Source organism: Artemia sp. Qi Xiang Cuo, chromosome 9 (assembly GCF_049724085.1).
Source record: "Artemia sp. Qi Xiang Cuo chromosome 9, ASM4972408v1, whole genome shotgun sequence".
Taxonomy (NCBI): domain Eukaryota; kingdom Metazoa; phylum Arthropoda; class Branchiopoda; order Anostraca; family Artemiidae; genus Artemia; species Artemia sp. Qi Xiang Cuo.
In genome coordinates this window covers 67,426,101-67,439,611 of record NC_142802.1, presented here as the reverse complement: position 1 = coordinate 67,439,611, position 13,511 = coordinate 67,426,101, and the positions used below count along the sequence as shown (strand labels likewise).

At 35.4% G+C, this 13,511-nt stretch overlaps 1 protein-coding gene across 2 annotated transcripts in view; it reads right to left on the bottom strand.

Moving 5' to 3' along the window:
• Nucleotides 1–1,180: 1,180 nt before the first annotated feature.
• The window catches only part of ci (transcriptional activator cubitus interruptus), a 221,058-nt gene continuing 208,727 nt past the window's right edge, over nucleotides 1,181–13,511 (bottom strand). For both annotated transcript variants that reach the window (XM_089094842.1, XM_089094843.1), the window contains exons 14-17: nucleotides 11,157–11,357; nucleotides 8,024–8,137; nucleotides 4,919–5,122; nucleotides 1,181–3,318 (exon numbers count right to left, since the gene is read on the bottom strand). In XM_089094842.1, the coding sequence (XP_088950968.1) occupies nucleotides 2,206–3,318; nucleotides 4,919–5,122; nucleotides 8,024–8,137; nucleotides 11,157–11,357 (1,632 nt within the window). In that variant the 3' untranslated portion in view covers nucleotides 1,181–2,205. The remainder of the gene's footprint in view (nucleotides 3,319–4,918; nucleotides 5,123–8,023; nucleotides 8,138–11,156; nucleotides 11,358–13,511) is intronic.

Below are 13,511 nucleotides of genomic sequence, written 5' to 3'. Positions count from 1 at the left end.
TAGTAACAGTTTAATGAAGGCTTTAATATGTTTTTTGTTTCCTTATTATTAATTTCTTTTGCTTGTAGAAATTTATGCTAAAACAGTAGAAAAAGAACCTTTAATCTCCAATTAGAAAGGATGAATTTTTTAGTATTGCAAAATTTTATCGTTAAGGTTCTTCCTGAACCTTGATAAGGAAAATACACCCGTAATTACGCTAGAAAAAATAAAATCAGGAAAATAAACCGTCGTTGGACCCAACATATCAGAACAGGTGAAAAAGCCGTGCTACCATGAGCTATCTATGAGATACAGACCGAAGGGTTGAAAATACTCATAATATTTATTGTTTGCTATTTTTAGGCTTATTAGCTTTTAGGGGTTATCTGATGGCTTCATATGATGATCAGCAGCCCACCAAAATTATTGAACTTGTTAATCTTCAAGCAGGTCTATTATCTCAATTCAACGAAATTCCAAAAAAAAAACGATTTTCGAAAGCAGAGGGAAGGAGTTGGCAAAAAAACAAAAATATTCATGGGGATATAGTAGCCTACCGATACAAATTTTATTTAATAGAATGAAGAAGAAGTCCCGGCAATTCAAGACAATAAAGTTATTTTGGGAAGGGGAGGGGATCCAAGATTTTTATTGCCTCTGGTATGTCACTGGGCTCATTCTCTTTATCGTTTTTCTACCGCTTTTAGGGGATATACGATGGCTTCATATGACGTGCAGCAACCCATGGAAATTGTTCAATTTCTTCTATGATCTTCTAGCAGGTCTGTTATCTCAACTCAAGGAAATTATCATCATGATTGTAATGACGGAAGATATTACGTTTTGATATTTCTTCAAAAATGACTAGCTTGAGGACAGGTTCCATAAGCGTCGATTAAATGCTGTCGACTTAATTGTGTTGTTTATGAAGCTGAGATGTTATTTTTCTCATGAGATTTTTTTTGATAGTGCTTTCATTTTTATTTAATTTCCTTTGTATTCCTCTAAGTGCATTTAATTGCTGAGGATTGAAATAAATTATTATTATTAAATCTAGGGATAGAAATTCTTAGAATAACCAGTGAAAACCACCCTAGTAAAATCTTAGAAATCCAGAAACATTTACCGATGGGGTTGGGTTGCGGTAAAATTCGTTTATCAAATTAGATCCATTAGTGATTTAGTGGCAAAACATAAATATCCTTGATTAGTTTATTTTAAATTCGAAATCAATACATCGCATCAACAAAATAACAAAATAAGGTAGAAAACAAATTGATCACAATCTGTACAAGACACTTAAATCAAGGCACTCAATTTGGCACTATACATTATTTCTCTATTGTGCGACAACATAAAATAAGGAAAGACCTATCTGATTTCATTTTTTTGCACTTTGCTAGAAGAAAGAGGTAAAAAAAAAGAAGAAAAGATTGTCATAAGCTCAAATTTTGAATAGCTGCGAACTGATAAAATGAAACTAAAATTCAGACAAAAAAAGCAACGCTAACCTTATTGGCAATCGTTTAATAATTTATTTGTAAGAATAACCTTAAACTAAAACGACAAATTACCGCAGTAAATATGAACGAAACATCTTCTTAACTGCACTAAACTTGAATCACTTGGTTTCAGTAACTTACATGCGTTGATACTGATTATGAAAATGAGAAAATCAACAAAAATAATAAATTATGATAAAAGGTTTCGGTAATCTTTTATAGGCACGAACTCAGTGGGGTCGGTGTACCACCGAGTACCACGGGGCCGTATCCAGGATTTTTGTCCCAGGGGGGAGGGGGGGGGTCGGGATGTTGGTTACACAAAAAACTTTAAACCGCATCAAAAAAATGTTTATATGTTTTGTTACGTTTTTACAAGTTAGAAAACATTTCGGGGCGGGGGGTCAAATCGCCTTCCCCTGCATACGGCCTTGCGAGTCCATCTACCCATCCAAGTTTCAAGCTTTTTACGGCTTACTTCAACTAAATCTTTTTCGAATTTGTCTTCCCTCTCCCTCCCCCTAGAAATAAATTTTCTTTGTATACGTCTAACCTAACGCGTGGTTATTTGATAAGTACATTGATAAGAAAAGACTTAATTTGAAATGAAAAAATATCGCAGCAAGCATAAAAGAAATAACTGCTACATGACACTTAACTTGAATCACTTCGTTTGAATAACTTATCTCTGTTGTATACTTAAAGAGATCAAAACAAATGCCTATTGAATCATTTGGAGAAACTTATTTTCTTCTGCTAAAGAGTTAAGAGATGAACTTAGATCATTCACGACCATATTCGATTTTACCGGGTTTTTATTGGGATCACTTGAACTTGTTACTGTCTCTTGCTTTCCGTCTTTATTGGCTTTCCAACTTTGACACTGTTGGACATAGGCTAAAGTTCTTTTATAGGCTTCTGGTTGCATTGAAACTGATTGATCACTTGATGGAGGTTGGTACGGACCTTGACTACCTGACGGCATGGAAGGGTATCCGTGAGGTCCTGGGTTTGCATTTAATTGGTTCGAATATGCATCGTACCCTGTGGTTGGGGAATACCCTTCATTTGTGAAAAACTGATTTTGGGTCCATGCCTGATTTTGTGCACAGTTGTGGCAGTTATTACAAGGCTTTTGTTCATTTCCGTTAGGGTAGCTATTGCCATAAGTCTGGCAATAATTAAAAGGTTGCTGAGGTTTGTAATTAGATTGGTAAGGGGTCTCATTCTGTGGGAATCCGGTTTGGTAAGGTTGACACTGCACAGGTTGTTGGAACTGATTATTTAACGAGACTGGCGCATTTGATGTCATTTGCTGGTTTGGAAGCGGCATTTGCGGGCCAGGATGAATTTGTTGCTCCATTGGCAAAGAAGTACTTTGCCCAGGCATATGATGACTGTTCACCGGTAAATTCACATTATTTTGATGGCTTTGCATGGCCTGCATTGGTAAAGTCATCGGAGTATGTGGCACTGGTGCCTGAGGTACTTGAGGCGCTGGCATTGGTTGATGATGACTCATAATCGGAACTTGCCCGGTCGACATATTCATCATTTGCTGATTCTGCATGCTATTCATTTGCATTGTACAAGGCTGTTGATAGGTCATGTTGTAAGAAGGTGCAGGAACAGGGCTCGGCGGTACCATACCTGGAGCCGGACTTGGGGTGGGGTAATTGTAAGCACTTGTTGGACTGCTAATCTGGTTCATTGGGTGACTTGGAGCATGATTATACCCAGCCGTATGTAATTGCGTCATTGGAGGAGCTGTTTCTGGCCTTGGGCTGCAGACCATAGCTGACATTGGCCGGGGAGAATTGGCCGGTTGTATCGGCTGAAAAGAAAGAAATTTTTACGTTTTTATAAATAAAACGTTGTCGAGAAAAAAAAACATTCCCGACAACGAGAATGTCTCCTTGTCGACAATAAAATGACTTATTGTTATTCATTTTGTCATGAATAACAATAAATTATTTGTTATCGTCTTAAACGCAGAACGGATCACTGTCAGTGCCATATAGCTCCAATATCATTGAAAAATCTTTTTGTTCCATTTCAATCAATTTTCATGTTTTGGGGATAGATGTACAAAACGATTATGAAAAAGGGAGTTCATTTTTCACCCACTTAATAGAATAGGAATCCCATGCAGTAAACGCAAATAGAAAACACACACACAGAGCAACACAAGAGACTTATAGAGTAAATAAGAGAGAGCCAACATAAAAATCAGTGGCAGTGGCACCTCTCTGGCACCTGGGACAAAATTTTGATTAGCACCCTATTTATTTGAAATTTTGCGTCCCTAGAATTTCTGTTCCCGGGGCAAGTGCCCGCTCTGTCCCTCCCATAAAACTACAACTGAAAAAAATACAACTGATAAAAATACAACTGAAACACCCTAATAAAGCAGTGATGTGGAGAAATACGAACGCAAATTGTGTTTGAAAGCTTTCAGTGCAATAAGACTAATTTTACTTTAATATCAGGAACAATGGAATTTTCTAATAAGAACCCGGCTTTGTGTCCAAGGCGGAGCAAACAACAACATTTTTACAGAATCTACAATAATTAATCCGGATTCTTTTTTCTTAAGAAGGGGGAAAATTCCTGAAACAAAAAGAAATTCTTCCCGATCTTAAATACACACGCGACACGGAAGTCGACAGCCTATTGGCTACGAATAGCCCACGTACACTTTTGAGCACAAAAATTAGACTTGCTTCTTTTAATTTTTAACACACTAAGAGAAGCGTGTACAAATTTTATCACAGATTTTCGTGTACAGTGTGCATAATTTTATGAATTATATGCCTTATTCGACCGTTCACTATGAATTATATGAATTATATGACCGTTCACTAGCGTGAACGGTCCTTAACGATTCCACAGTTCGACGTACAATCTTTTAAAATGCCGTTCGTCGTGCAGTCGTGGAATTCACTATTGCAACACGTTGCCAGAATTCGCGTGAAATAGATTAATCTTAAACGAGCGATATTTAAGAATATTAGCATAGAAAGACATCAAAGCTATACCTAAAGGACCCATCCTCGTACAGAACACGAGGCCGTATTCAGGAGAGGGATACCGGGTTTTCACATACCCCCCCCTCCCCCGAATCGTAAAAAAATGACAAAAAGCATTTAAACAAAATTTTAATGTGCTTTGTAAGCCCCTCCTCCTCCCAGAACAAAATTCTGATAGAGCGAATAAGAAATAATAAAAAAATTGTGAAATTTTCTAAATTTAAGATGGCTACAAATATAGCCCCAGATGCAAAATATTTAATAGAAATAGGCAAAAGATTAGGCGGACCTTCCGACAAACCTAAATTGCAACCAAGACCATGTATACTATCCTAGGAAAGGCACAAACAAAAGATATTTACACTTAAAAATAGATTTTTCTGAGGTATTGAAACAAATACTTACATAATTAAGACAGCCATCTCTAGAGTTAATCTGTTGAACTTGCATTCCCGCCATTGGGCCAGAATGTGCTCTTGGAATGTTATTATTCACATTGTTATAACTATGATATCTTTGAAGTGAAGGAACGAATCCACTGTTTTGGAAGGGGATTGGGGCATTCCTGTCTCCAGAGCGTATTGGATCTGAAGCTCTTCTCGTCTGCTGCTGCAATATTAGATAAATACAGATTAAAAAATTAGATTAGACTCAGATAATTTCTTAAACCACATTGGCCTGACATCACATAAAGAAAGAAAAACGAGCAAAAATGGGGTTTTTTATAGGCCAAATGAAAGTACTGAAAAAAAAACACACAACAAAGCGAATATTTCGAGAAGACAAACGCCTCTCTTCTTCAACGCGAAACGAAATAATGTATCCAAAAACAAACGTGGAAAGTCAATGTGAAAAGAACCAAAAAAAAAAACAAAGAAAAAACCAAAAAGTTGAAAGATGAATAAAATTCAATAAAAGCCAAATATTAAAAGAGTTAAAACCAAATACCTAACAACCATAAAAGAGAGTTATTCGCCAATATCGGCGATTTGCAAAAAATCCAAATATTATGAATTGCCATCGACGGATACTAGCGAACAACTGAGAGAGAAAAGAAAACAATTCCTTCACTCAAAAACAAAACGAACCAGCAATTAAATAAGTTGGAGAACCTTGTCATGTGACTTCGGATTTTTATTAATGCATTTCTTGCAGACACCCTTTGAGACCTAAGGGGTTGTTCACGTGTTTGATTATATGACTGGGAAAGTGGTTCAAGGTTTATTTCAGGGATTACTAAAGTATCGGCTTCTCTTTTGAGAAAACCGAAATATGACTCGTTTATTCTTAAATCATCAGAATCTCTGTTCAAAGCCAGACCTAGATGTTGGTATTTATAAATTTCAACAGCTTCTCTGTAGTGCTGGACAATACCTTTATCATTCGAAATAAGACTAGCTTGATTAAACAAAATAGTATGGTCTGGTTTTTCAAAAATGTGCTCTGCAAGGGCAGAGTCAAAAATTTTCTGGTTTTTTCCACCTTTTAAGTGTATTATTAATTGAACTAGAGTGCTGAGTTAATCTATCCGTTAGTCGCTGATAAGTTCTTCCGATATACCTAAGACCACACGAACAAGGAATTCTGTAGACACCGGAGTTTTCACCTATCGAGATAGGGTCTTTACCTTGATAAATTTGGGACCTGATAGTTTTTCTGGGTCTATAATAAGTGTAAATGTTATTTTTTCTTAGATGTTTTGAAATGTGGTCTGGAGCCCCTTTAACGTATGAGAGACCAAGATAAACTGAATTTTCCCTTTGATTTGTGTTTTCTGATAATCTTTTAATGCGTTTTGTAATTACAGAATTCATTAAACTAATTGGATACCCATTCTCAAATAAAATATCTTTAAGGTGGTTGAGCTCTATATCCAAGAAGCGTGTTGAACAAACTTTCAATGCTTTGTTGGTTTTTATTTCAGTACTTTCATTTGGCCTATAAAAAACCCCATTTTTGCTCGTTTTTTTTTGTTTATGTAGATTAGACTCAAGACATTCTAACTAAGATCACAGCAAAAAAAAAAATAGATCATACTGGGCAGTGTGACAAGGACGCCGATAAGCTAAATCTTGGGGGAGATGTGACAATAGAGCCGATAATTAACCAAACTGACAATTTTTTTTTAAGAGTGAAAACAGGAAAAAAACAAGGAATGAGGGCGCGAGAAAAAATCTTGGGAGGCCCGGGGTTTCCCAGGTCCCCCTGGATATGCCAGTAGCAGAAACGCTTTGAGGGGTTTAATATAAAAAGAAAAGCATTTTTCGCAAAAATTGCGTAATCCTGCTCAAAAAATATATACTTCACCCAAAAAATCCTGGGAATATATCTCTTTGACCACATTTTTGGATTTTTTGTTTGGTTTTTACTGACCAGGTTCTGCTCTAAGTTCATTTTTTTAAATGTACATACAAATTTATAGAAAACAAGTGAGATAAATTATGTTAACAAAAATGAACAGATTTCTGGTTCATTGCAATTTGGGCATATTGAAAATACTGAAATCAGAAAAAATTGAAAATTGATTTCGTTCTTCATTCACTCAAATATAGCCTACTGTAGGCCGGAAGCTTACTTTGGTATTTTTATCGTACTGACTTTGCTTTTCAATTTGTATTTATGCTATGATAGCGCTTTTTAATTATTATAAAATGTCATTTCTTCTGATCAGACACCCTTTCAATATTGATTTTTCCGGGGCGCCCAGATGGCAAGAATAATTCTGAGGATGATGATGAAAGGAGAGAACCCCTTATTCTTCTCCATTTTCAAGGATTTTTTTACGTATTCAGCGCACGTTTTATAGATGTTTGAACATAAAGAGGTAGAAGGACCTCCTCAACTTGCAACATTTTGTCAAATCGTTAAAACCGCGTTAAAAACTAAATATTAAAGCAATGAGCATTGACAATTCCAATTAATAAGATATAAGAATTAATAATAATTATTAATTATATTAATATTAATAATATAATTAGTATTATATTAATAATGATTATTATTAATAATATTAATAACAATTATTATTATTAATATTAATAAAAATTATTATTAATAATATTAATAATTATAAGAATAAATAATTATTAATAAGAATTAATAAGATGGCCCATTTTATTTACACTCTTGGTATTAAAAAAATGTACCTACAAAATGATCCGAAGGGAATAACATGGTTAGAAACTTTCCTAACATTTATTCAAATTATTAATAATGCACACGAGCATCGGACAGGTGGAGAAAACTTTTGCTTGACAAGACATTTGACGGAGCCAATAAATCAAGGGTGCCGCCCATGGTACTATGTGTCATTTGTGGTACTTTCAATGTGCCATTTTACGTATTTATCCGGACTAATCGAGTTTTTCCATTACCTTGAGCACATGGGTGAGGCATATCTTTTTAGGTGAATATTGTACATTTTATCAGGTATTGGGATACCAAAAAATCACCGGGATTGCAACACCGATATGAACACTTAAAATTTGAGAAATATTCAAATTATTCTACCTGTTGCATGGAATTGAAACACCTTTGAGCGAAGTCATTTCGAGTATGGTAAGTCTCATTTGATGGCCAAGCATTTGTATATCCAGCACCTCCTTGAAGAGACATATTCTGCGTCTGAAAAAGAAAGTCAAGTGAAAAACTGTATCTTTAAGCGCAGAAACTTGCATACATTTGTGTGAGTATTTAGTGACTATTTGTGACTGTGAGTGTGAGCATTGTGAATGTGAGTATTTAGTGACTTTGAAACTGTATAAAATTCCTATAATAACGTAGCCTCACACAATTGAGCTGTAGGCTTAGAGGTCACTTGACCATACGGACGCATATAGGAAATTTCCCCCTTTACGAAAATGTTGTTGAGTCTTGAGTGCAACTCACGGCTTTTTGGCTCTTTTACGTCCTTTGAGAACATTTATGGAGAACATCTCTCACAAACTTAGTCTTCAACACACTACTTCGAATGTATGTGATTTTCTAGTTACTTCAAAACTGTACAAACAATTCCTACAATACTGTTGGCTCTAATACAATTAAGGTCTGTGATTAGAGAATTTAGGTACAGTGTCACAACGTGGCATTTTTTAGGAGAATTCAGATTTATAGTCCATAACACGATACTTGTATCGATCATACCAATCGGATTCTGATTTAGCTTTTAAAATCTGGTTTTATGTTTACGTACCTTTATAACTCCTCCTTATACATAAACTTTACAAAATATGATGATAATGCTGAACTAAAAATTATTCCCGTATTTATCACCGCGAACTAGCATATTCATCATTATATCAGGCTTTCTTCAAATGGAAAAACGTAAGGTTAAAAAAAATTAAACCAAAACGAACTTTAGACAGAAGTTTTCAAATTCAATAGTCATTCAATAGACATTAGATTGATCACAGGCCTTTAAGGGATTAAATAAAAAAAAAGTTTTTTTCAACTGAAAGTAAGGAGCAACATTAAAACTTAAAACGAACAGAAATTATTGCGTATACGAGGGGGTTCGCCCCCTAGTCAATACCTTCCTTCCTTACTTACAGTTCGTTACCACGAACTGTTTGATAACCAACATACTTTAGTTTTCCAGTATTCAAAAGTTCTCTCAACGTTCATGGTTTTTAGTGTTTCACTGTTATTAACACTGAAACAGTTGCCAAAACAGGCATTGGAATATAAACGCTAAACCTAAATTCACTAATGAAAATCAGTGATTTGAAGTATGAATAAGATTAATAGGAGAAAATAATCGTAATTTACCTGAGCAACTTGGTATTCGTTGCATCTAGTTTCAGATTGATAACATTTTTCTTGAAATTTGCATTTGAGCTGCTGTGTGTTTTATATATAAATAATAATTTTTCCATTTTATACAAAAATAATAAAATTGCATTTGCATTTGAGCAACAGAAAATGATTTTACATGAGCAACGAGGTTTTTCCGCCGCATTTGGTTTTGAATAGATAACATTTCTTCGTGAAATTTACCATTTGAATTGCAGATTTTTTAATACTTAAGTAGCAGTAGGTTTTCCATTTGAGTTGCAGAATTTTTAATTTTTTTTTTTTTTTGCATCTGAGCTGCAGGTGTTTTATATATAAATTAAATTAAAAATTAAATTAAATTTTTTTAACTGAAAGTAAGGAGCGACATTAAAACTTAAAACGAACAAATATTATTCCGTATATGAAAGAAGATGTCCCCTCCTCAACGCCTCGCTCTTTAAGCTAAAGTTTTTATTGTTTAAAAAAATAGAGTTGTGAGAAAGAGTCAAACTTTAGCGTAAAGAGGAGGCGTTGAGGAGAGACCAGCCCCTTTCATATATGGAATAATTTCTGCTCGTTGTAAGTTTTAATGTCGCTCTTTACTTTCAGTTAAAAAAAAACTTGTGTTTTTTATTTAATACTTGACCGTTTTTGAATTAATGTAGGTTTTGATTTTGGATCACAGTACATGAATAATTAAAATATAATTTGCATATCAATTTTACTTGTATTTGGTTAAATGGCTTTCTCGAAAGTCGTTTAATTTTATTTACGAACGTTTTTATTAGTAATAAATATACGTAACTTACGAATTAACTTACGTAACGAACTTCTATCTTCATATATTTTTAATACGTATAATAGGGGGTTCGCCCCCTAGTCAATACCTCGCTCTTTACATTAAAATTTGAATTTTGTTATAATTCTATAAAAATGAACCCTTAATCACAAAGGCCGTTAATTAAAATTTCTGATCATTTTTTTTATTAATACTGGAAAACCCGGCACCCCCTTCATAGCAATGTCCCTTCCCCCATAAAAGCTTCCTCCATAGAAAGAACCTCCCATGTAATCCCCGACCCCCCCCCCCCCACCCCCGCCACTACCAGAAAAATCCCCCCTGAAAACGTCTGTATACTTCCCAATAACCAATACATTTAATATAACCAATATTAAATGTAAACATTGGGTAGAGTTTATAACTTTCAGCCCTCCCCCCGGGGACTTCGGGAGATTAAGTCATCCGAAAAGACATAGTTATTATATGTTTGACCATGTTGTACAAAATGGCAATCTCAAAATTTTGAGCAAGTGACTTTGGGAAAAAACGAGCGTGGGAGGGGGCCTAGTTGCCCTCCATTTTTTTTGGTCACTTCAAAAGGGCACTAGAACTTTTAATTTCCGTTCGAATGAGCCCTCTGACGATATTTTAGGACCACTGGGTTGATACGATCGCCCCTGAAAAAAAAAATAATAAACACGCATCCGTGATCTTTCTTCTGCCAAAAAATACAAAATTACAATTTTTGCAGATAGGAGCTTGAAACCTCTACAGTAGGGTTCTCTGATACGCTGAATATGATGGTGTGATGTTCATTAAGGTTCTAAGACTTTTAGGGGTATTTCCTCCTTTTTCCGAAAATCAGGCAATTTTTCTCAGGCAGATAACTTTTGATGGACCGGACTAAACTTGATGAAACTTATATATTTGAAATCAGCATTAAAATCTGATTCTTTTGATGTATCTGTTGGTATCAAAATTCCGTATTTAAGAGTTTCGGTTACTATTGAGCCGGGTCGCTCCTTACTTACAGTTCGTTACCACGAACTGTTTGCACACTTTCATTCGAGCTACAGAGAGGAATTTTACCTGAGCAACGAGGTTTTCTGCTGCATTTGGTTCAGGATTGATGACATTTCTCCTTGGCATTTGCATTTGAGCTGCAGTAGTTGGGTGCAAGCTATAGCCACCTTGAAAAGTAGAGGTTGAACTGGATCGTCTCGAACTACCAGGAGAAATCGGGTCAAATGGGGATGCCATCATTGCGTTCCTTCCAGATATGGCTGACATCTAAAAGAATGGTTGACTCATTTAGATTTTAGTGTTATTAAATTGCTACCAAAATTCCTAGTGGCTATCCTTTTATAGGATTCCTAGTGGCTATTTTAAAAGAATGGTTGACTCATTTAGATTTTAGTGCTATTAAATTGCTACTAAAATTCCTAGTGGCTATCCTTTTATAGAATTGCCCCTGGAGTTATAGTTCACGTTTTTTTTTCTTTATTTTCTATACTTATAAACAAACGTAAAACAGAAGCTGATCCATGATTTAAGAAAAAATCATAAAACGTAGTAAGAACATACTGAGAGCTTATACACGTGTTGTGCCATTAGTGAACCTTTAAACTCGATTTCCTGTTTTCTGACTCCAAAAGATTTCACCGAGCGATATTCATCGAAAGATTTCACTGACTGACTATTAATCGTAAGAACAGACTTGGTTCAATCACGAAAAACCTTCTCAAAAAAGAGACGAAATCAATTTCCACAAGTTCCCCTGGTCTATGAATTAACAATGCTTCTTGACTGCAAAGATCCTTGCATCGGGCCTGCGGCAGTTGGAATTGAGGCATGGGCCCCCTAGTATCAACTAGAGATCAATTCATTGTGCAACCGTAGGATTTTAAAGGTAAAAAAAAATCGCTTTCTGCAGAACGATATATATTTACTATACTATAAATAAGTCAGTGCTATGTATAAAAAAAAGAATAAAATCTCCATTTTGTTCGCTATTCTTACAACAGGGCATGTAAGTACAACAGCAGAGACTTCGGTCCAACTCCGTCTCCCCGAAGCATCCAGGCATGTACAAGCTATTCCAAAATATCTTACAGCTTTAATACTGTTCCTGCAATTTTTCTTTCTTGAAAAACATACAACCCCCCCCCCCCAAGCCTGGCAAGGCCGTACCCAGGATTTGTTCAGAGGGGGTTTTACTCGAAGTTCTTTTCGGGAAGGGGATGGCACAAAAAGAAAACAAAAAACGCATACAAAATTTGTTTATATCCATTTTTATTACGTTTTTAGGAATCAGACAAACATTTCGGGGGGAGGGTCAAACCCCCCTAACTTCACCTCTGGCTACGGCCTTGCAGCCTGGTATGCCATAGTAGTTACCAAAATTCGCTATTCAATCTTCTACTGGTTCCTTAGATAAAGTTAATTAATTATCGATAGCATATGTGCTCATTATTAACGATTAAATTCATCTCAGCAGCCATACATTAGAGCCCTCGGGAGGCAATTTCTCCCCTCCTGCCAACAAACAGAAATTATCCCAGGGTGAATAAGAATCCAGTTGAAAATTTGTCTGGAATCTAAAACTAGAGTTTTCAGTCGACTTTGTGCAGAAAGTATTAAAAATCAATTTTTCCCTTTTTGACAGACATACCCCGACCCGAAAAAAGATATTTACGATGTTCCTGCCTCAATAAATTATAATTCTGATCCAGTGGGTTGTAAAATCTTTTCAAATGTACACAAAAATTTCTGAACGTGTCATGAAATTGGAACATGAATTTCGAATCACTACAAGAAAGTAAGCGCAAGTCGGGCATTTTCAACTTCATTTCTGTTATTTTAAACGTCTATGACTGGTCTTTACAAGGGCCCAATATTAGTCAACAGCAATGCATCGACTCTGACTTGCCGTGGTATATTTTACAACCTTCAAGGCTTATTATTCATAACTAGACTGGTGCGTCGTTATTAAATTCGCAAAACAACTCCAAAACTTAATTTTCCACTAGTTCCTTGAATAACATTGATCAGTTATTCATAGCAATTGTTCTCGTTATTAGCGAGTAATTTAACCTCAGCAGCCAAGCGCTAGAGCCCTCGGAATGTTTTCTCTTCTCCTGTCAAGAAACAGAAATTATTTGCAGGAGAAAAAAAAATCAGATAAAAATTCATGAGAAATTAAAAAAATTATTAAAAAATATCAAAGTCATGGCTGACACGTAATCTTAATCCACTTTTTTTAGTCTTTCATATCCTGCGTAATATCTGCCTATATCTGACACTTTTTTGAAGTTATACCCCCCCCGGAAACTTTCTTCCCCTCTCCCAGTCCAAACAAAATCCTGATAAACAAATACAAGAGATCCGTAGAAAGAAATAGATCCGCAAAAGAAAAGACTGCACTGGCCTCAAGTGGTTAGAGGG